This window comes from Nerophis ophidion, linkage group LG03 (assembly GCF_033978795.1).
Source record: "Nerophis ophidion isolate RoL-2023_Sa linkage group LG03, RoL_Noph_v1.0, whole genome shotgun sequence".
In the NCBI taxonomy this organism is placed as follows: Eukaryota; Metazoa; Chordata; class Actinopteri; order Syngnathiformes; family Syngnathidae; genus Nerophis; species Nerophis ophidion.
Window position 1 is genome coordinate 25,853,726 of NC_084613.1, and position 24,254 is coordinate 25,877,979.

The 24,254-nt window shown below is 41.1% G+C and overlaps 1 protein-coding gene across 3 annotated transcripts in view; it reads left to right on the forward strand.

Moving 5' to 3' along the window:
- The window catches only part of ano2a (anoctamin 2a), a 62,807-nt gene that overhangs the window by 22,331 nt on the left and 16,222 nt on the right, over positions 1 to 24,254 (forward strand). For 2 of the 3 annotated variants that reach the window (XM_061894766.1, XM_061894767.1), the window contains 14 exons: positions 4,015 to 4,110; positions 4,220 to 4,392; positions 5,789 to 5,843; positions 5,918 to 5,969; positions 6,045 to 6,100; positions 7,728 to 7,775; positions 8,144 to 8,208; positions 8,319 to 8,453; positions 8,518 to 8,678; positions 14,619 to 14,701; positions 18,489 to 18,563; positions 18,668 to 18,724; positions 19,175 to 19,249; positions 21,613 to 21,814. In XM_061894766.1, the coding sequence (XP_061750750.1) occupies positions 4,015 to 4,110; positions 4,220 to 4,392; positions 5,789 to 5,843; positions 5,918 to 5,969; positions 6,045 to 6,100; positions 7,728 to 7,775; positions 8,144 to 8,208; positions 8,319 to 8,453; positions 8,518 to 8,678; positions 14,619 to 14,701; positions 18,489 to 18,563; positions 18,668 to 18,724; positions 19,175 to 19,249; positions 21,613 to 21,814 (1,333 nt within the window). The remainder of the gene's footprint in view (positions 1 to 4,014; positions 4,111 to 4,219; positions 4,393 to 5,788; positions 5,844 to 5,917; positions 5,970 to 6,044; positions 6,101 to 7,727; positions 7,776 to 8,143; positions 8,209 to 8,318; positions 8,454 to 8,517; positions 8,679 to 14,618; positions 14,702 to 18,488; positions 18,564 to 18,667; positions 18,725 to 19,174; positions 19,250 to 21,612; positions 21,815 to 24,254) is intronic. The other variant, XM_061894768.1, reaches the window with a different exon arrangement.

Below are 24,254 nucleotides of genomic sequence, written 5' to 3' on the forward strand. Positions count from 1 at the left end.
TTGAGAAATGATGTTCTTAAACTGTTGGACAATTTGCTCACGCATTTGTTCACAAAGTGGTGACCCTCGCCTCATCCTTGTTTGTGAATGACTGAGCATTTCATGGAAGCTGCTTTTCCTCCCAATCATGGCACCCACCTGTTCCCAATTAGTCTGTTCACCTGTGGGATGTTCCAAACAAGTGTTTGATGAGCATTCCTCAACTTTTACAGTCATTTTTGCCACTTGTTCCAGCTTTTTTAAAACATGTTGCAGGCATCAAATTCCAAAAGAGCTAAGTTTCCCAGTTTGAACGTTAGGTACTTGTCTTTGTCTTGTCTATTCAATTGAATATAGGTTGAAAAGGATTGCAATGTGTTCGGTTTTTATTTGGGATTTACACAACGGGCCAACTACACTGGTTTTGGAATTTTTTGTTACTTTACATGCAGTTGGTTACCGGCCCTCGATTTAATTATTTAGCCCAATGCGGCCCCCAAATCAAAAGGTTTGGACACCCCTGGTTTAAATTATTGGGACTGCAAACTAATTGACTGAAACAACAGCGCCTGTGCTGGTTGCAGCCAAGTAATGCACTCCATTTTGACTAAATTGTTCCAAAACCAGATTAATAATGGCTCATCGGTTACTATGCCCATGATTAGATACTAACAATCTTTGTTTAATCCAAAAATTACAAAGTTTTCATTGTTATTTTGCACACAATACACTAAAGTTAAAAACAAATTGCGATCAACATGTTTTAAAAAATAATGTCTCCTAAAAAATTATCCAAATAATTTCCTTTTCAAGGTCTTGTAATGATTCCTAGTAGAATACACTGTGATTATCTATTTCCAGTTCCAAAAAGAACATCGCGTCTTCACTTGCTTTAGAAAGGATTGTGCACATATTGTACATCTGGGAGCGAGTTGTGTTGTGTTGTGCATTGTGCGTTGCGAGGACACTTGCGTGTTGTATCAGCTGCTGTTTTGGCTGAGGATTAAGACTGGCTGACCATAAGTGTGAAGCCAAAGGCCAGATTATAGGGCCTTATTAAGAGTGAGAGAAGTGTTTGTGCTGGCTCATGAACACATATGGGGGTTGATGGGGTGGGGTTTCGCTTTGATTGAATGTGTCGACGTGTGTGCTTAGTCGTCACTGGGGACCATCTGTCTATGACTTACTTTGTTTTTTGGGAACAGTGAAGGGTGTCTTTCAGTGTTTGGAGTACAAGCGTTTTGATTTGAGTAACTGCATTTTGACTGAAGCTAGAGATGCCTCCTATTAATCGACCACCGATCAGTACTGAACGATTTCTGTGAAAAAGTATGTGATCGCCGGTTAATGGCGATGTATGCTTTTCACAGCCGATCTTCTCTGGCTGATGCTTTATTTTGATTCCTCTGGCTGACAGCTAACTATGTATGTAAGCCACTCCTTTTAGTTAATAATCATCAAATAAACTACATTTCTTGCAAGTTGCGATGTTCTGATCAAGGTTTTACGTGTCCGATTCCAATCATACATGAGTTTTATGAGGCCAATTCCAATACCGATCACATGTATAAACTATACGTTTTTCAATGTATTTATGGGGAGTGCTTTTGACAGTTTAACAAAATTATCAACACAATATTTAAACTACTTCATTATTCTCTTTTATTACATAGAATTGTCTGATGAAAACAAAGTCAGTACACAATAACTGAACAAAAGCAAAAATTCTTATGTACTACTACTCTTTTAAATCCTTTTGTTTTTGTCCTCAAGAAGTTTTTCCTTGAGTTTGTAAACATTAACAAATAAATGATTGAGAAACAAAAATATCAATCTGATCACAATAGAATTAACCGTATACTGATACTATGTTTGCTTAGCTATTAGCATGCTTGCTCCTGGTTGGCTGTCGGCTCTTGGACTAGTCCTCCAGTGATAATAATATTTGATAAAAATATTAAGATACTAAGTAATGCAGTTTATTTGCCGTAATTTGATAGTTTAGGGGAGCGTTTCCAAACTGTGTATGAAACACATAATTAGATGCTAGCCGCTTGTTAGTACGCACCAGCTGTATGATTGTGTCAATCAATCGTCAATCAAAGTTTATTTATCCAGCCCTTGATCACAAATGTCTCAAAGGGCTGCACAAGCCACAACGACATCCTTAGCTCAGATGCCAAATCAGGGTATCGTGCATCTCAGTTGGAGTTTTCATTAACACATTTGGAGGTGTTAAAATATGCCATGTGAAATCATTAATCATTAACATATCAACAGCAATGCCAATGTACAACATATTGCCAAAAGTATTTGGCCACCTGCCTTGACTCACAAATAAGCTTAAAGTGCCATCCCATTCCTAACCCATAGGGTTCATTATAATATCGGTCCACCTTTTGCAGCTATTACAGCTTCAACTCTTCTGGTATGGCTGTCCACAAGGTTGCGGAGTGTGTTTATAGGAATTTTCGACCATTCTTCCAAAAGCGCATTGGTGAGGTCACACACCTATGTTGGTTAAGAAGGCCTGGCTCTCAGTCACCATTCTAATTCATCCAAAAGGTGTTCTCTCAGGTTCAGGTCAGGACTCTGTGCAGGCCAGTCAAGTTCATCCACACCAGACTCTGTCATCCATGTCTTTATGAACCTTGCTGTGTGCACTGGTGCACAGTTATGTTGGAAGAGGAAGGGGCCCGCTCCAAACTGTTCCCACAAGGTTGGGAACATGGAATCTTCCAAAATGTGTTGGTATCATGGAGCATTCGAAGTTCATTTCACTGGACCTATGGGGCCAAGCCCAACTCCTGAATAACAACCCCACACCATAATTCCTCCTCCACCAAATTTCCAACTCGGCACAATGCAGTACGAAATGTACCGTTCTCCTGGTAATCTCCAAACCCAGACTCGTCAGTCAGATTGCCAGATGGAAATGCGCGATTCATCACTCCAGAGAAGGCGTCTCCACTGCCAATATAGTGTATATAACAACAAGCTAGCTTTTTTTTAAAAAAACTTGCGTTGGAGCGTTTCTCGAGTAAATTTACTTGTTGACTTTGAAAATTGTGACATAACTTAGTGGTAGTTTGGCTCAGTCTGCTCTCAGTGCTGCTGAAGTGATCACCTAGTGCCGAAATGAGAGTCTATAACAGGACATGATGTTACGGCCAACCCAGGTACCGTGACATGGCACCGTTGGATTTTACGTGAATTGGTGCCCTGTAGGACTGGCGGGATTCCGTCTGTGCCAAAAAAGTACCGACTTCAATACGCGGCCCTACTTTTGACACAGGACAATTTGCTGTAAATGTGTTGTTGACACTAACACAGTGGTTCTTAACCTGGGTTCGATTGAACCCTAGGGGTTCGGTGAGTTGGCCTCAGGGGTTGGGCGGCGGTCAAAACACACCCGACTCATCGTATGAATACACACTTCTCCCTATGGGCGTATTACGGATACGGCAACAGCTGAATGATTTGCAGTTGTGTAATTTGTTGTAAGTTTATGCACTGTGTTGGTTTTGTTGTCTGAACAAGGTGATGTTCATGCACGGTTAATTTTGGGCACCAGTAAAAAAAAGCATTGTTACACTTTAGTATGGGGAACATATTTACCATTGATTAGTTACTTATTAACATGCAAATTAGTAACATATTGGCTCTTAACTAGTCATTATTAAGTACTTATTAATGCCTTATTCGGCATGGCCTTATTATAACCCTAACCCTCACCCTAACCCTAACCAAATAACTCTGTTACTTAGAATATGTTCCCCTAGTGTCCAAATAACTCTAAATTAAGTCATTGTTACTTAGAATATGTTCCCCTAGTTTCCAAATAACTCTAAATTAAGTCTTTGTTACTTAGAATATGTTCCCCATACTAAAGTGTTACCAAAAACATATAACTTTGTCTTGAATCTGAAAAAAAAAAAAAAAAAAATATTTTTCACTAATATGACACTGGTCGCGTTCGGTACCTCCAACAAGGTTAAGAACCACTGCACTAACAGTACCTTGTAATGTATGCAGAGGACAAGCGGCATAAGTTTCATCCGGCTGCATATCCCATGGCCGATCCTCAGTCGAGAGGCAGAGCTTCAGAAGATCAAAGTGGCTGTAAAAAAGGTAGTCAAGCACTGTACCTCACTTACCTTTCCTATTCTCACGGTTACAATTTTGCATTAAAACAAGTTCATATTCAGGAACCCCTCTCCCTTTTTGTTTTACTGAGCAGAAGTGTGAGCTGCGTAAAAGGGCGGGCATCGCAGGAATGTGGGACTCCTTTGTCACCAAAATCAACACGCCCTTTCAGCCGGACGTCCCGCACTTTGACGTCCAGCGAGAACCGCAGACGCGCTCTCGTTTCAAGACGCTCAAACACCCTTTCATCAGAGACAAGCTCCACCTGTAAGTACAGCCATGTTCACTGAGGCACACCAGTGTACATCTGCAGATGAAATGGCTTTTGGCGTCCCATTAATTTTGTCTGTTTAGCATATTTCATACCATACAAAGAAGCAAAAAAAATATAGCAAGTAGGGGTGGGTACCGTTGACATTTAAAACGATTTGGTACCAATTCCTAGTACCTGGAAATCGATATATGTACGACACAGTATCAATTTTCAGTACTTTTGTGGGTGTTAATAAATATGAATTATTTTTGATAATAAAATTAACTATTTTAATGCAGCATTTTAACATGAGCTGATTATGACTACTGCTGTCCAGTTGTTATATATTTTTTCATCATCACATCCATGAGTGCAGCGGAGATAGGCTCCAGCACCCCCCGCAACCCCAAAAGGGACAAGCGGTAGAAAATAGATGGATGGACATTCATGAGTCTCAATTACAGTTGCAAGTCCAAGACATTAGATGGCATTAGCGTGCAGTTTATTGTGTGTTGGTTAGTCAGGCCAGTCTTTGCTGTCTCGTCTTTGGTTGAGTCCGAAAAGTGTTAAAACTGTAAGTATTGTACTTATTACGCACCAGCTGTTTGAGTGTAACATGCACCCTAGTTGTAGTATTCATTAACACATTTAGAGGCGTTAAAATTGCCATTTAAAATCGCCATGTAAAATCACTAATGCTAATTGGTAGCATGTCAATAGCAAAGCCAATATATACTAGCATTAAGCTTGTGCTCTTTTTGAAGATGTTTTTGCCTTACTTTACTTAAATTAGAGCATTTTTTTTGGAGTCAGTTCTTTGCTGTCATTTAAATTTGCAATAATACCTGGAAGTCATTTGGCTGAGTCTGCTCTCAGTGCTGCTGGAGTTTATCGGCAACTTGCTGGCTAAGTCGGCAACCGGACGTGACTTTATGCGCAACCAAAGTACTGTAACATGGCACCGTTGAATTTTACATGAATCGGTGCCAAAAATTGTCCTGATTCGGTACACATCCTTAATAGCAAGTGATGATTAGAAAACATAGCTCTCTTTTCTATGGCGGTAAGGAGCAAACTGCCAAGACAGCCTATTAATAAAGCTGATGACGTTATTAAAAACATTAGTACGACAAATGTAACCAAAGTTTCACACCAGCAGCTGCGTAGCGCAAACTACAATCAAGTGCATGCAGAGGTAAATAAAAGCTGCGAGATGTCATTTTCTGGAGTTTTTATCAACTACATCAGGAGGTTGCCTACAGCCACAGATGCTAATCTTAATGTTTTGTGAGCGTACGAAACATCATTTGATAGAGGAATTAGTTTGAGCATTGTACGATATGCAAAGGTTGTGTATAATCCAAAAAATGATAATACAAGAAGCTAAGATTCTCTCATTACTTGCTGCAGGTATGACATCACGTCCACAGAGACGGTTTTCGACAACGCAACACGTAGCAGAATCGTACGTACTCAAAATAAACATATTGATAGGAGGTGAAGGTGATATGCTTCACGTTTGTGTGTCCTTCTGCGCAGGTTTCAGAGATTATTTCCCGCACAACCTGCAGACAAACTTGCCAAACCACGGGTGAGGACGCACTCGTACTTCATGTCACATGTGTGATAGCTAACACAGGAAGCTGATTTTTGCGCTTCACTGCAGGTATCATGTCGCTCGTGGCACGGGCCGTCTACATCTCTGCCTTTCCTTTGCATGATGTAAGTAGAGCAACAATATCCACACGCATGCACTTCATCATGTTTAATTCGAAAGAGTTAGGAATTCAGTTAAGTGTATTACGATACATTCATTCGCTTGTGGCGGCCTGCCACAAGTGAATTAAATGTATCTATATTTTGTCATATTTTCTGATGAAGGGTTGGTAACACTTCACCTTTTTTGCGATATATGTGAATCATGTTCCACAAAATATTGATTATGTTATGTGTTTTGAAATTAGAGTTAGAGAATCTTTTTTTTTAGTTAGACAGTGGACACGCAGACACACATGCAAACACACACGTACACGCACACAACCACTTACAATGCACTGAGCTGCGGACTGGCCTACTTATACAAAGTAAGCGGTTAATCTTTTTTTGTTGAATTCTCAATTGTTAAACTTCTCTACAAGTTCAAAACGATAGCAATGCTAATTTCTTGAGGCTCTCAATGGGATCATCCATTGTATGCTACTATTAAGTTCGCAGCATAAAAGCCAACCTTTATCCTCCATTTTTCAGTTTATACCAAACTGTATTGTTGATTTAACACAATCCCTACAATAATGTGCACTTTGTGTGTATTTTAATGTACTTTCCTTGGTGTGCTTGTTAGGGATGTAACAAACAGTATAAGGATAAAGCACAGTAAAACTTCCACAGGCTAGTATTACAGTTTTAAATAAAAATTGTTGTAAAATTATTTTGATATACTCGCGGAACATTGACACTGCACTGGAGAAGTAAGTTAATGCTCGCCAGCTTAAATGCTAACATAAAAACAAGAGACATTTACGTTTTTCTCCATTTAAAATAACGACATACCCCAATCTAAACTTATATAAACACATTACAGTGAGGATGTTGGACTTAAAGGCTGTGCTCTCTTGGACCGAGGAATCGATCGATAAGAAATATGACAACAGGAAGTGCGTTTGCGTGATGTCACATTAATCAGACTTGATGCACCAAACACACATATTTTTGTTTATCACAAAAAAAACAACCCAAAAACACTTTTACAAATTAAAACTCAAGAAGATAAACATATTTAAAATTCAAATGAAAATAATATGACTCTAAAGTAGCAAGGACAATATTATTTTATTATTTATTAAATTATATTTGTTTTAATAAAACTTGGTTATACATGTGTATGAGTACTTTTTGACCACATTCAAGAATACCGTCATATTATTGATAAACATGATCATTTAGGTGACAATAACTGTGATATGAAATCGTCATATTGTTATATCCCTAGTGCTTAGTTTCACAGTGACTTCATTGTGGACACTATAATAAATAATCTTAAATTGGAAGTTTTTTTTTATTTCTTAATGACATTCAATAATGGCAAAATAAAGCATGTTAATAAAGCAGGGGTGTACAAAGTGCAGGCACTGTTACATCGATGTAAAAAAAAAAAGCAGCAATAGTTGAAAAATGCAGATTTGTCTTAAAGTGTCACAGCCAATTATGCAAATTTTACGATGATGTTATGTTGACACCTCCACTGCCACAAATAGATTGCCAATCTGTGGGAAAAACTGTAGTTACGAAAATGCACATACAGTACATAGCACACTTAAAGTTAACTTCTGATCAATTATCTCCAACCCAGGGGTCGTTTTCTCGGAGAGGAGATAAAGACCAGCGCAACGATAGACAGGTGAGCCTTTTTATTAAGTTACTGAACAAAACCATTAAATAATGACTCACTTGCTGGACATTTTTAGGTTGTTGTGGTTTTACTAATGCATTTTAACTGTGTTTTATAACTATTGTTTTTTATTATTATTTATATTTTTTTTATCTTTCATCTTTCTGTTATTTGCACTATTTGTATGCATTTTCACTGTGTTTTATCTATAAAATGTTCTGTACTTATTGTGATTTTTATTATTATTATTTTTAATCTTTTGCCTTTCTGTTTTAACCTGTTCAGCTCTTTGGTGCAGTAGTCTGTTTTAAAATTGTGCTAAATAAAGAAATATCAGCCTTGACTTTGATTTGTTGACATGTGTTGTCATCCTCCAGGTGCTTCATGAAGAGTGGGCTCGATATGGAGTCATGCACAAGTATCAGCCTGTGGATCTCATCAGGTTTTTCTTTTCTCAGTTGATTATTCACAAAAAAATAGCCAAGTGCATTGCTGTTCATCTCAAAACGCTTCCACCGCGTGTCAGCGTGGCTAAATATGTTTCTTGTACAGGAAGTACTTTGGGGAGCAGATTGGCTTATATTTTGCTTGGTTGGGTGTTTACACTCAGCTCCTCATCCCTCCGTCAGTACTGGGAATCATCGTCTTCGTCTACGGCATCTTGACTGTGGACAATAACGTGCCGAGGTAGGCAAATCGCCATGTACACACGACTGAACAATTTTATTTACAGTGTTTTTCACATGTCAAGTCAGGAGACATGCGACGACAACCTGAACATCACCATGTGTCCGCTGTGTGACAGCGTGTGTGACTACTGGCGGCTGAGTACGGTGTGCTCGCTGGCTAAGGCGTCCTACCTGTTTGACAACGGAGCCACGGTTCTCTTCGCTATCTTTATGTCTCTGTGGGGTAACGAGATGTTCTTTATCTTTTTCATTCCTATTTTTTTGTAGTAGAAAATTGACATGAACTGGGGTACCTCAATTTAAAACTGTTTTGAGATAAGAGCAGTTTCTCGGCTAATTGTCATGCTTTAAGTTGCAAGAGAACATTTATTGTGGAACCTCAATTTACGAACTTAATTGGTTCTTGAACAGGGTTTCGTAAATCGAAGTTAGTATAGTGAATCGAAGTTAGTATAGTGAAGCAAATTTCTCGATAAGAAACCATTTAAACATGAATCATTGGTTTTACCCTCAATAAAAGTCCCTATTTTAGCAAAAGATTGAATGCACTATGTGTGTGTGTGTGTGTGTGTGTGTGTGTGTTTGTGTGTTCTCCACGGGTCGCCACCTTGTCGTGGTGGAGAGCCTTGTGTGTTCCAATGAACCTAAGAGCAATGCCGTCGGGAGCCTCAGCTCCTGGTAGCTTCAACCATGGCGGTAAGGTCGAGGGAGAGGTTCCAGACGAAGCGCGATCTAAAAACCTCAACGGCGGAACTGGCGGATAATGACGCGTCGCCTCCGGCAGTAAAGGCAGATGAAGGTTAAGGGTACCTCACTGCCTACTGGGTGCACCGTGTGTGTTTGGCTACTGAAGTAAACCCCTAACGACAAATCTGTTGGGAAGACTCGCATCAGGCGGCCATCAACAGACCGGTGTGCTGGCAGTCTTGTGCAACTCCTTCCTGCAGAAGGTCGTCATGAGCTTTTCATGCCACTGGAAGACGTAGGGGGGAGCCAAGGTAGTGAGGGTAGTGACTGCGCACCACTTCCTTCACTCTAATCTACTCCTAGCGCAGGCCTGCTCCAAACACCCCCACCCACTTTCCCACCCCATCCCCTCCCCTCCAAGTCCTGCGGCGATGGAGAAGGGTGGCAGATACAGGTCAGGATGTGACTGGGAGTATCTAGCCCAACTCTGCACGCAGGCGGCGTGGGATAGACGGTCGCTGACGTACGGGACAGAACAGCGTGTCTCTTCGGCAGCTCCCCACGTGACTGAGCAGCCCCACCCTGCTCACCCTGAGATGGGAAGGGCCTAGAAAATGTGGCCTAGAAATGGTCTGTTCCTCCACTCCCGGGCAGCCTACCGCAGCTGCCGGATCATCCCCCCATGCGGTCGAAAACACAAGAATAAAACCCAACTGACACTCACACTAGCGACTTGGAACGTCCGTACGCTTTTGGATGTGCGTGATGATTCATCTCGTCCCCGCAGAAGAACAGCGTTGGTGGCGCACGAACTGAAGAGGTATAACATCGACATTGCGGCCCTCAGCGAGACCCGCTTCCATGGGGAGGACTCCATAGCCGAGGTGGGAGAAGGATACACTTTCTTCTGGAAAGGGCTTCCAGAAGGCTCCCGTCGCCTCCATGGTGTAGGCTTCGCTGTGCGGACCTCCCTACTTCAGAAGCTTCCCGAATTTCCAGTTGGCATTAGTGAAAGGTTGATGACCTGGAGGATTCCCCTCACAAATAACCGTTACTGCACCCTCATCAGCGCCTATGCCCCAACACTGATTGCCGACCCTCAATGTAAGGAAGAGTTCTATGCCTCCCTGCACTCCGTCATCAGCAAAACACCACTCACTGACAAGCTCATCCTGCTAGGGGATTTTAATGCAAGAGTGGGCTCGGACAGTGTACTGTGGAGGGAAGTGATGGGTCGGCACGGTGTTAGCAAGCTCAACAATAATGGTCTCCGTCTTCTCACTCTATGTTCTGAGCATCAACTGGTCATCACAAACACCTTGTTCCAACTGAAAAACAAGTACAAAACATCCTGGCAACACCCTCGCTCTAAACACTGGCATCGCCTAGATTACATCATCACCCGCCACGCTGACAGGAAGGAGGTGTGCATCACTAGGGCCATGCGTGGAGCTGACCACCGCCTGATCAGAACAAAGATTGACTTAGAAATACGTCCCCAACAGAGAAAAACACCACCTTCCAAGAGGCTCAACTGTGATGCACTGAAGTCCACGCACTGTGTCAACCAGCTCAGGAAAAAGGTAGCAGATCAGCTGTTCAAGATTCCTGAAGTGCCACCAGAGCTGGACACTGGAACTACCTGGAGCACCCTACGCACTGCCCTCCACCAGGCGGCCGTGGAGTCTATAGGGTACACCAGAAGGCGACATCAAGGCTGGTTTGACAATAGTGCGCCAGGAATCTATGACCTGCTTCAGGCAAAACACAAGGCCCTTGCAGCTCACATATCAAACCCTCAATCCACCGTCCTGAAGGCTCAGCTCATCCGCCTCAGAAGTGAAACCCAGTGCACCCTCAGAGCCATGGAGAGTGACTGGTGGACACAGAAGGCCCGCGAAATACAACATCACGCAGACACCAACAAACCTCATGCCTTCTACGACTCCATCAAGTCCATCTATGGCCCACAGAGGAAGAACATCACCCCAGTTAGATCAGCTGACGAAACCACTCTCTACAAGGACAAACAACAGATCCTGGACAGATGGGCTGAGCACTTCAGGGTACTGCTGAACACCACAAACCCTGTACAGACAGACATACTCTCTGACCTCCCATGCCTGCCCCCTGTAGACTCACTGGACTCCTCTCCAAGCTTCTCAGAGGTACTCAAGGCCATCAAGGGTCTAAAAAACAACAAGAGTCCAGGCCTTGACAAGATCCCGAGAGAAATCTTGAAGCACGGTGGATATCTCCTGCACCGCAGAATGCACCCGATGATCACTGCCATCTGGTCGTCTGAAGTCATCCCGCAAGATTGGAAGGATGCTAACATCATAACGATCTATAAGCGCAAAGGCAACAAAGCAGACTGCGGCAACAGCAGAGGTATCTCCCTACTATCCGCAGCTGGGAAGGTGCTAGCAAGAATCATGTTACATCGAGTAGCAACTCATGTAACCTAAAACATCCTGCCCGATTCTCAATGCGGCTTTAGACGTGATCGGAGCACCGCAGACATGATCTTTGTTGCCAGACAGGTACAGGAAAAATGCAGAGAACACCGCAAAGACTTGTACATGGCATTCATTGACCTGTCCAGGGCCTTCGATACAGTAAACCGGGACTTGCTGTGGGAAGTACTTGGAAAACTAGGTGTACCAGCAAAGTTCTGCAACCTACTGCGACAGCTACATGATGGCATGCAGGCCTGTGTGAGCAACGGCGGCCAACAATCCCCATTTTTCAGTGTGGATGTGGGGGTCAACCAAGGGTGTGTCCTTGCACCAACCATATTCAACATGTTCATTTCCACTGTCACCCTCCTGTCCCATAAACACCTGGACCCCACAGATGGGATTCAGATACAATACCGGCTGGATGGCAACCTTTTTAACATCCGTCGCCTCCAAGCCAGCACTAAACTCACCACCCAGCATATTCTGGAACTACAGTATGCAGATGACTGCGCTATACTTGCACACTCACCAGAGTCTCTCCAGCGCGCACTGAATGTGGTAGCCTCCATCTACAGTAACATTGGTCTTCAGATAAACACCAAGAAAACACAAATACTCGTGCAGGAGTTTACTCCCCAGCCAAACACGCCAATCTTCACCCTTAACGGGCACCCATTAGCCACCGTCCCCCACTTCACCTACCTTGGTAGCACCCTGTCGCCAACCTGCACCAATGACGATGACATCCAGGCCCGTATTGGCCTGGCATCTGCTACCTTTGGAAGGCTACAGTCCAGGGTTTTCCTGAACAGGAATCTAACCATCTCCACCAAGACAGCCGTGTATAAGGCAGTCTGCCTCTCCACGCTGCTCTATAGTTCCGAAACCTGGACACCCTACCAGAGGCACATCCAGAGTCTCGAGGCCTTCCACATCCGCTGCCTCCAAAGGATCCTAGGTCTGACCTGGGAAGACAGGGTGCCCTACACTGAAATTTATGACCGGACCAACACACCCAGCATCACAGCACTCCTTGGCCAAAAACACCTAAGATGGGTCGGACATGTGATTTGTATGCCAGCCCACCGCCTACCCCGTCAAATATTGTATGGCCAGCTTTCAGTCGGTCAAAGGTCTGCCGGGGGCCAGAAAAAACGGTACAAGGACCACATTAAAACTCTCCTGAAAAAGTGTGACATCAAACCACCAGCACTGGAGTCCCTGGCTGCTGACCGCCAGACTTGGAGCTCTACCTGGCACCAGGGAATCACTCATCTTCAGGAGAAGTTCACAGAGCGGAGAGCACAGCGGCGTGCACAAAGACACCAACGTGCCACAGCACCAGCGACCATCACCGCTGCCTTCCCCTGCCCCTCCTGTGACAAAGTCCGTGGATCACGCATAGGCCTGAGCAGCCACCTGGCTATGCACAGGAGAAAAGCACAACAATAACCAATCCAATACTTCGTTTGGAGCAACGTCATCATCGACATCGATGGACTGCCATAAGCAAAGTAAGCAAAGTGTGTGTGTGTGTGTGTGTGTGTGTGTGTGTGTGTGTGTGTGTGTGTGTGTGTGTGTGTGTGTGTGTGTGTGTGTGTGTGTGTGTGTGTGTGTCTGTGTGTGTAAATATACAGTGTATATATATATATATATATATATATATATATATATATATATATATATATATACATGTGTATGTATGTATATATATATTCAGGGGCGGCATGGCGTAGTGGGTAGAGCGGCCGTGCCAGAAACCTGAGGGTTGCAGGTTCGCTTCCCACCTATTAACATCCAAATCGCTGCCGTTGTGGCCTTGGGCAGGACAATTCACCCTTGCCCCCGGTGCCGCTCACACTGGTGAATGAATGATGAATGAATGATAGGTGGTGGTCGGAGGGGCCGTAGGCGCAAACTGGCAGCCACACTTCCGTCAGTCTACCCCAGGGCAGCTGTGGCTACAGATGTAGCTTACCACCACCAGGTGTGAATGAATGTTGGGTTCCCACTTCTCTGTGAGTGCTTTGAGTATCTAACAATAGAAAAGCGCGATATAAATCTAATCCATTATTATATTATTATTATTATATATGTATGTTTTATGTATATATATATATATATATATATATATATATATATATATATATATATATATATATATATATATATATATTTATATACACACACACTCCCACTTACAAAGACATGTACTTTGGGATAGATTGATTGGCAACACTAAATTGGCCCTAGTGTGTGAATGTTGTCTGTCTATCTGTGTTGGCCCTGTGATGAGATGGCTACTTCTCCAGGGTGTACACCGCCTCCCGCCCGAATGCAGCTGAGGCTCCAGCACCCCCCGCGACCCCGAAAGAGACAAGCAGTAGAAAATGGATATATATACATATACTTAGGCCTACTATTATATATATATATATATATATATATATATATGTGTGTGTGTATGTATGTATGTATGTATGTGTGTGTGTGTGTGTGTATTTATGTGTCTACATGTTAAACAAATATAACAAGGGGTTAACAACAATCATTTTATTTTCAACAATGGCAAGCTGTATTGTCACTGCGCGCACACACACAAAAGTCCCTCTGATACTTTCAAAAACGTTAACAACCATGATGCTACGGTAACAAAAAAAACTGTTAGAAAGTAAAATCTTTTTTACCTTGCTGTCGGCAAACGGCAGGCGACGACGGCAGAGAAGGGACAGGAGGCAGAGAGAGGAGGGGTTGTGTGTGTAGGTTCCCCCTCTATAAGTGTGTAGATTCCCCCTCCTCCATAAGTGTAAGTCCACAGCATTTATCTCCTTCTTTCCAGGCTAAATTGGTGGCTGTTTGGGGTCTATATTGAGTAAGAAAATAGACAGAACTTGGTAAATGGCAAGAAAAGAAAATCGAGGTTCCATGGTACTTTTTTGAACGGGGCTGTTGCTCATACTGGTTATTTTATTTAATAGGTCCAACTTCCAAACATTTGTTGTGTGTACTTCTAGCTGCCTGTTTCCTGGAGCACTGGAAAAGGCGACAGATGTGTCTTAAACACGCTTGGGACCTAACCAGCCTGGAGGATGAGGAGGTACTGCACATCCATCTAACCTAAGAAAAGTGCACATGCAGCAACTTTTTTAAATTTATGTACTTTGCTATTTTTTAACATCTCTAAATCTTTCCCCCACTCAATTTTCAAAAGGATTCTGTTTAATCCCATATAAATTCAGGATAGAGTGCTAACCTCAAAACGCACGCACGCACACACACACACACACACACACACACACACACACACACACACTCAGACGTATGCACGTACGCACTCACGTGTTTTGCTAACATGACTGTCCTGTAATGGGATCGGTTGCTTCTTAAAGTGGAGAACTTCTTTGAAAGGATGAACATAAATACATGTAACTTACCTCTCTGACTTCTGCCTCTCTAAATGTGCTGCCTGAAGGAGCGCGTCCAGGTGAGCATGTTTCTCTAATTACTCCTTCATACACCAGCAAGGAGTAAAAAGGTACTTCAAGGGGTAGTTTTACTCAAACTTGTAGTTTTGATAATCAAGAGGACTGTGGAAAGTGCCAAAATCAAGAATGTATGGAAACAACATTTTTACCTTTCACTTTTAATACTCAGCCAGCAACAATAGAAAATGGCATTGTCAATAGAAATGCATGGTTGTAGATGACTACAGTGGATTCCACAGGGCATTTTTTTGGATATCTGGACCGTCATGCATTAAGTAGTTAAAATTATTACAATTAGAGTGTGTTTGGTCAGCTTACGTACTTGGGGAGTTAGTGTAAGTTGATTAAATAACAAGGAATGGGCCACCACAATATTATATATATTTAGTATTTTCTCATGCATTCCAAAAAAACAGATAAATAAAAATTCAGTTGGTCCACCTTGTTTGAAGTTAGTCAGAGGGAGATGCTAAAATAACAAGGAATGCAAAGGTGTAGACCAGGTGTGTCCAAACTTTTTCCACTGAGTGCTGCACACTTAAAAATCAGAGCATGCGGGGGCCCTTTTGATATTTTTTATTTTCAAAACCATTACAGTGTATTTTTTTTTTTTGTTGTTTCGCCAATATTTCATACAGAAAATGAAATGTGACATGAGACATGCAAATATAAATAAAATACACAGAGGACATAAATAAAGGAAAATGAATGAGCTCAAATATACCTACAAACAAGGTTTAAAGAGCTTGTTAGCATTGTTAGCTTTCAGTCATGCAGTGACCAAATATGCCTAAATAGTACTCCCAACAAGTCAATAATATCAACAAAGTTCACCTTTGTCCATTCAAGCACAGCATAAAATGTTTGGTGGACAAAATGAGACAATGATAGGAGTGGCATAAAACACGTCTTTCTGTAGCAGAGTTTGAGAAAGTTACACATGTAAACAAACTGTTGCGCCACAGTCCACACAACGACGGTGAGTTCAAGAACCGCTGAAATTAGTAGGACAAAGTGGCGCTTGCCAAATACTCTCAAAAGTGAAGCATAAACCCAGACATGTTAAACAGTAGGCTTTCTAAAAATTAGGAAAGTTTGTGTCATGTTTGTCCTCCTACAAAAAAGCTCCAGCGAGCCATTAGGGCGGCACTAAAGAATGCAGCTCTAAAGCCGCTGATATGTGGGCTCAATTTAGCGCCAAAGAATCACTAATTGAAAGTACAATGTTTTCCATCCATCCATTTTCTACCGCTTATTCCCTTTCGGGGTTGCGGGGGACGCTGGCGCCTATCTCAGCTACAATCGGGCGGAAGGCAGTACAATGTTTTATTTTCCTATATTCAAACATAGTGTTACCGTTCAAACTCTGTTTAATGTTACAGGGGCCAAAATAATAATTATACTTATTAAATAAAATATCTGCCTTGCTTTAACGAATACATAGTGTAGGCCTACTACGCTACTGTATTTCAATGTTGGTCATTATGGTGGTACTTAATGAATACTTAGGTCTACTACGCTACTGTATTTCAATGTTGGCCATTATGGTGGTACTTAATGACTACTTAGGTCTACTACGCTACTGTATTTCAATGTTGGCCATTATGGTGGTACTTAATGAATACTTAGGTCTACTACGCTACTATATTTCAATGTTGGCCATTATGGTGGTACTTAATGAATACTTAGGTCTTCTACGCTACCGTATTTCAATGTTGGTCATTATGGTGGTACTTAATGAATACTTAGGCCTACTACGCTACTGTATTTCAATGTTGGCCATTATAGTGTACTTAAATAATACTTAGGCCTACTACGCTACTGTATTTCAATGTTGGCCATTATGGTGGTACTTAATGAATACTTAGGTCTTCTACGCTACTGTATTTCAATGTTGGTCATTATGGTGGTACTTAATGAATACTTAGGTCTTCTACGCTACTGTATTTCAATGTTGGTCATTATGGTGGTACTTAATGAATACTTAGGCCTACTACGCTACTGTATTTCAATGTTGGCCATTATGGTGGTACTTAATGAATACTTAGGTCTTCTACGCTACTGTATTTCAATGTTGGTCATTATGGTGGTAGTTGATGAATACTTAGGTCTACTACGCTACTGTATTTCAATGTTGGCCATTATGGTGGTACTTAATGAATACTTAGGTCTTCTACGCTACTGTATTTCAATGTTGGTCATTATGGTGGTACTTAATGAATACTTAGGTCTTCTACGCTACTGTATTTCAATGTTGGTCATTATGGTGGCAGTTGATGAATACTTAGGTCTACTACGCATACTTTATTTCAATGTTGGCCATTATGGTGGTACTTAATGAATACTTAGGTCTTCTACGCTACTGTATTTCAATGTTGGTCATTATGGTGGTACTTAATGAATACTTAGGTCTTCTACGCTACTGTATTTCAATGTTGGCCATTATGGTGGTACTTAATGAATACTTAGGTCTTCTACGCTACTGTATTTCAATGTTGGTCATTATGGTGACAGTTGATGAATACTTAGGTCTACTACGCATACTTTATTTCAATGTTGGCCATTATGGTGGTACTTAATGAATACTTAGGTCTTTTACGCTACTGTATTTCAATGTTGGTCATTATGGTGGTACCTAATGAATACTTAGGTCTACTACGCTACTGTATTTCAATGTTGGCCATTATGGTGGTACTTAATGAATACTAAGGTGTACTGCGCTACTGTATTTCAATGTTGGCCATTATGGTGGTACTTAATGAATACTTAGGCCTACTATACTACTGTATTTCAATGTTGTTCATTATGGTGGTACCTGGGGAGCCAGGTGTTATCTGAGGTGTTATTTGGTGACAAAAGTTTGAGAACCACTGGTCTACCATGTTGGGAAGTTAGTGAGTGGGAGATGATGAAATAACCACTCGATCCACTCGACGTCCATTGCACCGGTCGCCCAGGGGAGGCTCCCCACATCTGCGGTCCCCTCCAAGGTTTTTCATAGAATCCCATTGGATTGAGATTTTTTCTTGCCCTGATGTGGGATCTGAGCCTAGGATGTCGTTGTGGCATGTGCAGCCCTTTGAGACACTTGTGATTTAGGGCTATATGAATATACTTCGATTGATTGGTTGATTGATTGATTGATAACCAGGAGAGGAGTGTGGTAGACCACCACAGTGAATCCTGCTGTACATCAACAGTATTTCCTCATGCAGCCCAATTGAAACACAGACAAAAAATCACTTTGTCAATCTAGTGGAGAAGTTAGTCAGTGGGAGATGATACAAAATCAAGAAATGCTTATTTTGGACCCATGATATTTCAAGTTCTCATAAAGAAATAGTTATGGAAAATTGTGTCTATTGTTTTGGAGTTCATTGAAGTGTGTTTGTGTTGCAGGAAGAGCTGCGGCCCGAATATGAGGAGGCTTTACAGGAGAAGAAGACCAACGCGAAAGCACAGCGTAAAAAGAAGGTCCCGTATCTGATCATGCTTCACATGAATACAAATGTCATTCTGTCAAATGCTGGATGCCAACACGATAAACCCCAAACTTTCCTGCTGTGATCGTGTTGCAGCAGACTCAAAGTGCAGACGGAGCTGATGGAGAGAGGGACCAGATGCTGGCCTTCCAGGTATCGCAGGCTGTGTGTGGGAGGGGTTGGGGGGGTTGTTGCATTAAGGTGATTTAAAGCTAATGCTTGTAACCCTAATCGCATTTATCCAGCAACACAAATCACGCTAAGGTTGACAACAAACATTTCCAAATTGTCTTTGGTGGACAATTACATTATGACACGGCAGCTGCATGTTTATGAGTTTTTATAACATGCCTATAGAGTAACCCCCATCCCCCCCACCCCTGCCTCTTTAGCTTCTGTGAATGGCTGTGTCCAAAGCTGCTTACCTGCCTGAGATTAGCCCAGATTACTGGTGGAGAGGGAAAGGGAAGGGAGGAGAGTGGGGTTTTTTATCTGGCAAACACACACCTGCCAGAGAGAAAACACAACACGTGTGTGCAGAAAATCCATTGAGGGAGTGTTGAAAAAGAAGAATAATATTATGACTTTTCTTCTTCCTGACAGGTCCAGCCAGAGTCCTTGGACATTGAGGATCACCTGTCCGGTTACCTCATCAACGTGTCCACCTTACTGTTCCTGGTACTTCTTGCATTGCACTACAAGCGTTAACGCGGCTAATCTCAAACTGTAGCAGATGTGTTTTTTTTACACATTTTCAAAAATACACTGGAGAGTGAAAAAAAAATACAAGTTATTTTTGCTTGAAGTAAGCAACATGTGCTAATGAAACAAGTGATGTGTCCATTTTTAAACATTAATTTTCTAGTCAAAATATCACTTCCGCGTTTTTTTTTTATGAAATGTGTTGACCTCACACCTGCTCCTCTTGCCTAAACACCACACTGAGTTGTGGGACGGGCAGACGATCAGGAGCACCGAAACAAGCTCGCTAGTTAGCATCAACTAGTTAGCTTTCTCGACGGCGTTCTGTTTTGCTGCTAAAGATATTTGGATTATTACAATCCGAACTGTTAGTTCCGAAATGTTGTACTTTTAGAGCAGGAGTGTCAAACGTGTTTTCATTAAGGGCCACATCACAGTTATTGCTGTTTTCCGAGGCCTGCTTATAACAGCAAATATATATGAATATTAATATTTAAGGATTCGCCTCAGGATACTACATAACTGCCTATGCATTTAAGTATTATATATATTTGTATGTACATTGTAGGTGTCGCCAGAATTTTACCGTTTTATACAACATATTACTGTAAATTGAAAAATGGTTCCACATATTGAAAAATTTAAATTAAAAAAATAGGGGACTGAGCTGCCATTTTTTTTTTACCATAAAATGTACGGTTGTTGTTTTTACGATGTATCACTGCCCAATGCAAAAAAGTTCAATAGAGTTTTGGGGTTTTTTTTACAGTAAAATTCTATCAAAGATGCTGGCCATTTTTGGGGGGGGGGTTTGCGTTAAGTCTTTTGTCATTTTAATTGTACACAATTTGATGGATAACTTGCTTTGAACCCATAAGTCAAGTAGATATGTAAGTATTTATTTGTAGTTCAACAAAAATGTTTGGAATGTATGATAATATAATATAATAACATAAACTTAAAAAAATAAGCATTTGCATGCAGTACGTGTTTTTTTTTGTGTCAAAATGGAACGTATAAAATACATTTTAGCAAGAAACGATAAATTCGTGGCCAGGCTTACTCGGGCCACAGGACATGATGTGGCCTGCCCCATCTGGCCCCCGGCCCTTGACTTTCACACTTATGTTCTAGAGCATGGGTAGGGAACCTATGGCTCTAGAGCCAGATGTGGCTCTTTGGATTGATGCATCTGGCTCTCAGATTAATTTTATTTGACATTGCTTAACACGATAAGAAATTATTATTTCCACTGGTAATCAGAGTTAAAAAAAACATTCAAAATATAAAACATTCCCCTGCATTTTAATCCATCCATCCGTTTTCGACCGAATCTGTTCAAGAAGTCGCATCAATGGTAAGAAGTATTTTATTTATTATTGGTTAGCTTCAGAATAACAATGTTTTTTTAAAAAAATACAAGACTTTTTATACTCAAAAAATGTTGGTGTTATTTAAAAATGCACACTTTTAGTTGTTTTCAGTGTTAAAAAAATATTATATGGCTCTCACGGAAATACATATTTAAATATTTGGATTTCATGGCTCTCTCAGCCAAAAAGGTTCCCGACCCCTGTTCTAGAGCATTCATTAGGAGCCAGCGAGATGGCATATTTTTTATGTGACGGCTGTAAACAATGTAAAGTATATTACCCGAGGGGGCATGGCCACATGATAGAGTTGCCAAATGGGAAACGTTTTCAGAGATCTTTTACATGACATTTTCAATAATAATAATAATGTCAGTAAATGGTCTACTAAAGAAAACTTAAAAATTGTGTGGTACATAACACTTAACATGTTAGTGTCAAAAAGACATCCAAAAAAGGTTTGTAGATAAGAATGAATCTAAGTGTAGAAATGCACTCAATTGCAGGAAATGTACTCTTGATTTTCAAAATTTTCTTTGAGGGTTTACGTGGCAGCATTTTGTAGCGATTTAAATGTTCCTTCATTTTTTTGTCAGTTTTTCTTCTTTTTTCTCAATGGGATCTAACATGCCTATATTTAAGCTTTAAAAACTTAAGAATGATCTTGAAATTAGCAATTAAAACTTATTATTAGCTATACTTACTAGTACTGTGAAGTTCTGTGTCTTATAACAAGCTCAAAAGTTGTATTTTTAAACTTAAGTCACCAGACTTGTAACAAGTCTGTTTAGATATTTTAATTGGTAATTTAAAAATATATATACTTGAAGAAATTTTGAGTTTTTCCAGTGTATACGTCAGTATAGTATAAATTTGTGTGTGTGTGTGTGTGTGTGTGTGTGTGTGTGTGTGTGTGTGTGTGTGTGTGTGTGTGTGTGTGTGTGTGTGTGTGTGTGTGTGTGTTTGCAGGTGTTTGTGACCTTTTCCGCTGTGTTCGGGGTGGTGGTGTATCGCATCTGCATGTTAAGTGTGTGGTCCATGAATCCCGATCCTGAAGCCAAAGCCAGTGTGAGGATGACGGTGACCACCACGGGCATCATCCTCAACATGTTGGTCGTGCTGGTGTTGGAGGAGGTCTACGGAGCCATTGCTGTGTGGCTGACGGAGCTGGGTAATATGTATCTTATTATTATTTCTATATTTACATAATCATTGACGAGAAAAGACTGCCCACCCAAGTTGTTATCTTATGTTTGGTATTTGGACTCTCTAATATTCAAGAACTGATATCTGTCCGAGTAGAGGAAAATGCAGTTTCTTTATTTTGAACGTTATTTTACCCAATAATAGATTTGTCTCAATAATAAAAGTGAATCATACAAGGACAAAGGACTACCGTGAGTTAGTTTTCCCTAGAAAAAAGCTTGGAATTTGGAGATTCATAAAGAAAAATCCAGCAGTTAAATTGAAGTTAAAGTACCAATGATTGTCACACACATACTAGGTGTGGTGAAAAGTGTGCTGTGCAATTGACCCATCCCCTTGTTCACCCCATGGGAGGTGAGGGGAGGAGTTTGCAGCTGCGGTGGCCGCGCCCGGGAATCATTTTTGGTGATTTGACCCCTAATTCCAACCCTTGATGCTGAGTGCCAAGTAGGGAGATAATGGGTCCCATTTTTTTAGTCTTTGGTATGACTCGGCCGGGGTTTCAACTCACAGCCTACCGATCTCATGACAGACACTGTCTGTCATTCTTAGGACAAAATACATAATATCTGATTCTCTGCTGTGGTCCGTACTCAGTTGTAATAAATTTTCACTTGTGTCAGTACTTAAGTGAATGATATTTATATAGCGCTTTTTCTCCAGAGACTCCAAGCACTTTAAATGGTTAAACCCATTGTCCATCCATCCATTTTCTACCGCTTATTCCCTTTCGGGGTCACGGGGGGCGCTGGCGCCTATCTCAGCTACAATCGGGCGAAAGGCAGGGTACACCCTGGACAAGTCACCATCTCATCGCAGGCCCAACACAGATAGACAGACAACATTCACACTCACATTCACACACTAGGGCCAATTTAGTGTTGCCAATCAACCTATCTCCAGGTGCATGTCTTTGGAAGTGGGAGGAAGCCGGAGTACCCGGAGGGAACCCACGCATTCACGGGGAGAACATGCAAACTCCACACAGAAAGATCCCGAGCCTGGATCTGAACCCAGGACTGCAGGAACTTCGTATTGTGAGGCAGACGCACTAACCCCTCTGCCACCGTAAACCCATTGTCTATATCTTTAAGCTACATTTAAAACCAGTGTGGGTGGCACTGGGAGCAGGTGGATAAGTGTTTTGCCAAAAGAGACAATGGCAGGGATTAGGATCGCGGAATCGGGAATTGAACCTGGAACCCTGAAGTTGCTGACACGGTCGCTTTACTAACCAGGCCACACCGCCCCAATGACTATATCAAACAGAACAATAATGGAGCAGAAGTCATAGGAATGTTTCTGAAGTGCAAAAATTATGACTAAAGTGTTGAAACTGTATTGTCATTTGTACTTAATTTGTATTGACCGTTTATTTAAGGAACATATTTATTTTCCTTTAATAGTAATATTGTTAGAATTTATTGTGTTTATTATTTTTTAGAATAGAAAGCTTTATTGTCATCAGTTTTTTGAGTCCCTTTTTTTGATTAGTATTTATTTTTGATAAAAAGTTTTATAATTAACACACGGTTTTGATATTCTTTAACAAGGTTTATGTTGTTAAATCATAAATATGTTAGACACAATTATTGGATACGATTAAAATCAAGAATAAGATTACTAATTTAGTGTTAATATTTGAGTGGGCCAATGGCCCCTTTGTAGTGGAAAAGTTGGGGTGCCAGAAAAAAAAAATGTTTTGAAAATAACTCGTTGACAAGCTGTCACTGAAGCGCTTCCTGATTGTTTCATATTACATCAATGCTTCAGTATCGTTTGACCAATCACTGGTGATCAATGAAGTAGAGTCAACACACAACTGTGGAGCAACAATGTCATAAATTACTGCAGTGCACCAGTTATAGAAAACAGTATTCCAAAAAATGTAAATGTAAAAAACTGTTGTTAAAAAACAATGTGGTTGTGGTATATTCAAGTCGTGTAATGTACATCATTTTTCAGAATAAAGTTATTATTTCTTACGGTTAGTAGTAGTATGTAGCCACTTTGAAAACTTTACCTCAAAGCGCAGATGTTAAAGGGGAACTGCACTTTTTATCATTCACATTTCTTATGTAAGACAACCACATATACGGTATCTTTTTCTTTTATATGCATTCTAACTCGTAAATAAACGCCAGTAAATGGCGACTAAAAATGGAGGTAATGTGATTCGCTATATTCCGCTTATAAAGCACTCTTGAAAATATCCAAAAACCTCCATCATTGTTTTATATATGTAATGTAGGAACAGGTACATTCATAATTACATGTAATATTTACGTATTTTGCTCCTTTCAAGCATATGCATAAGCATACGCATCACAACAACTACCACTAATCATGACAGACTTCATGAGAGACAACAAAGTCTACTTTGGGTCAAATGATGATCCAGAACA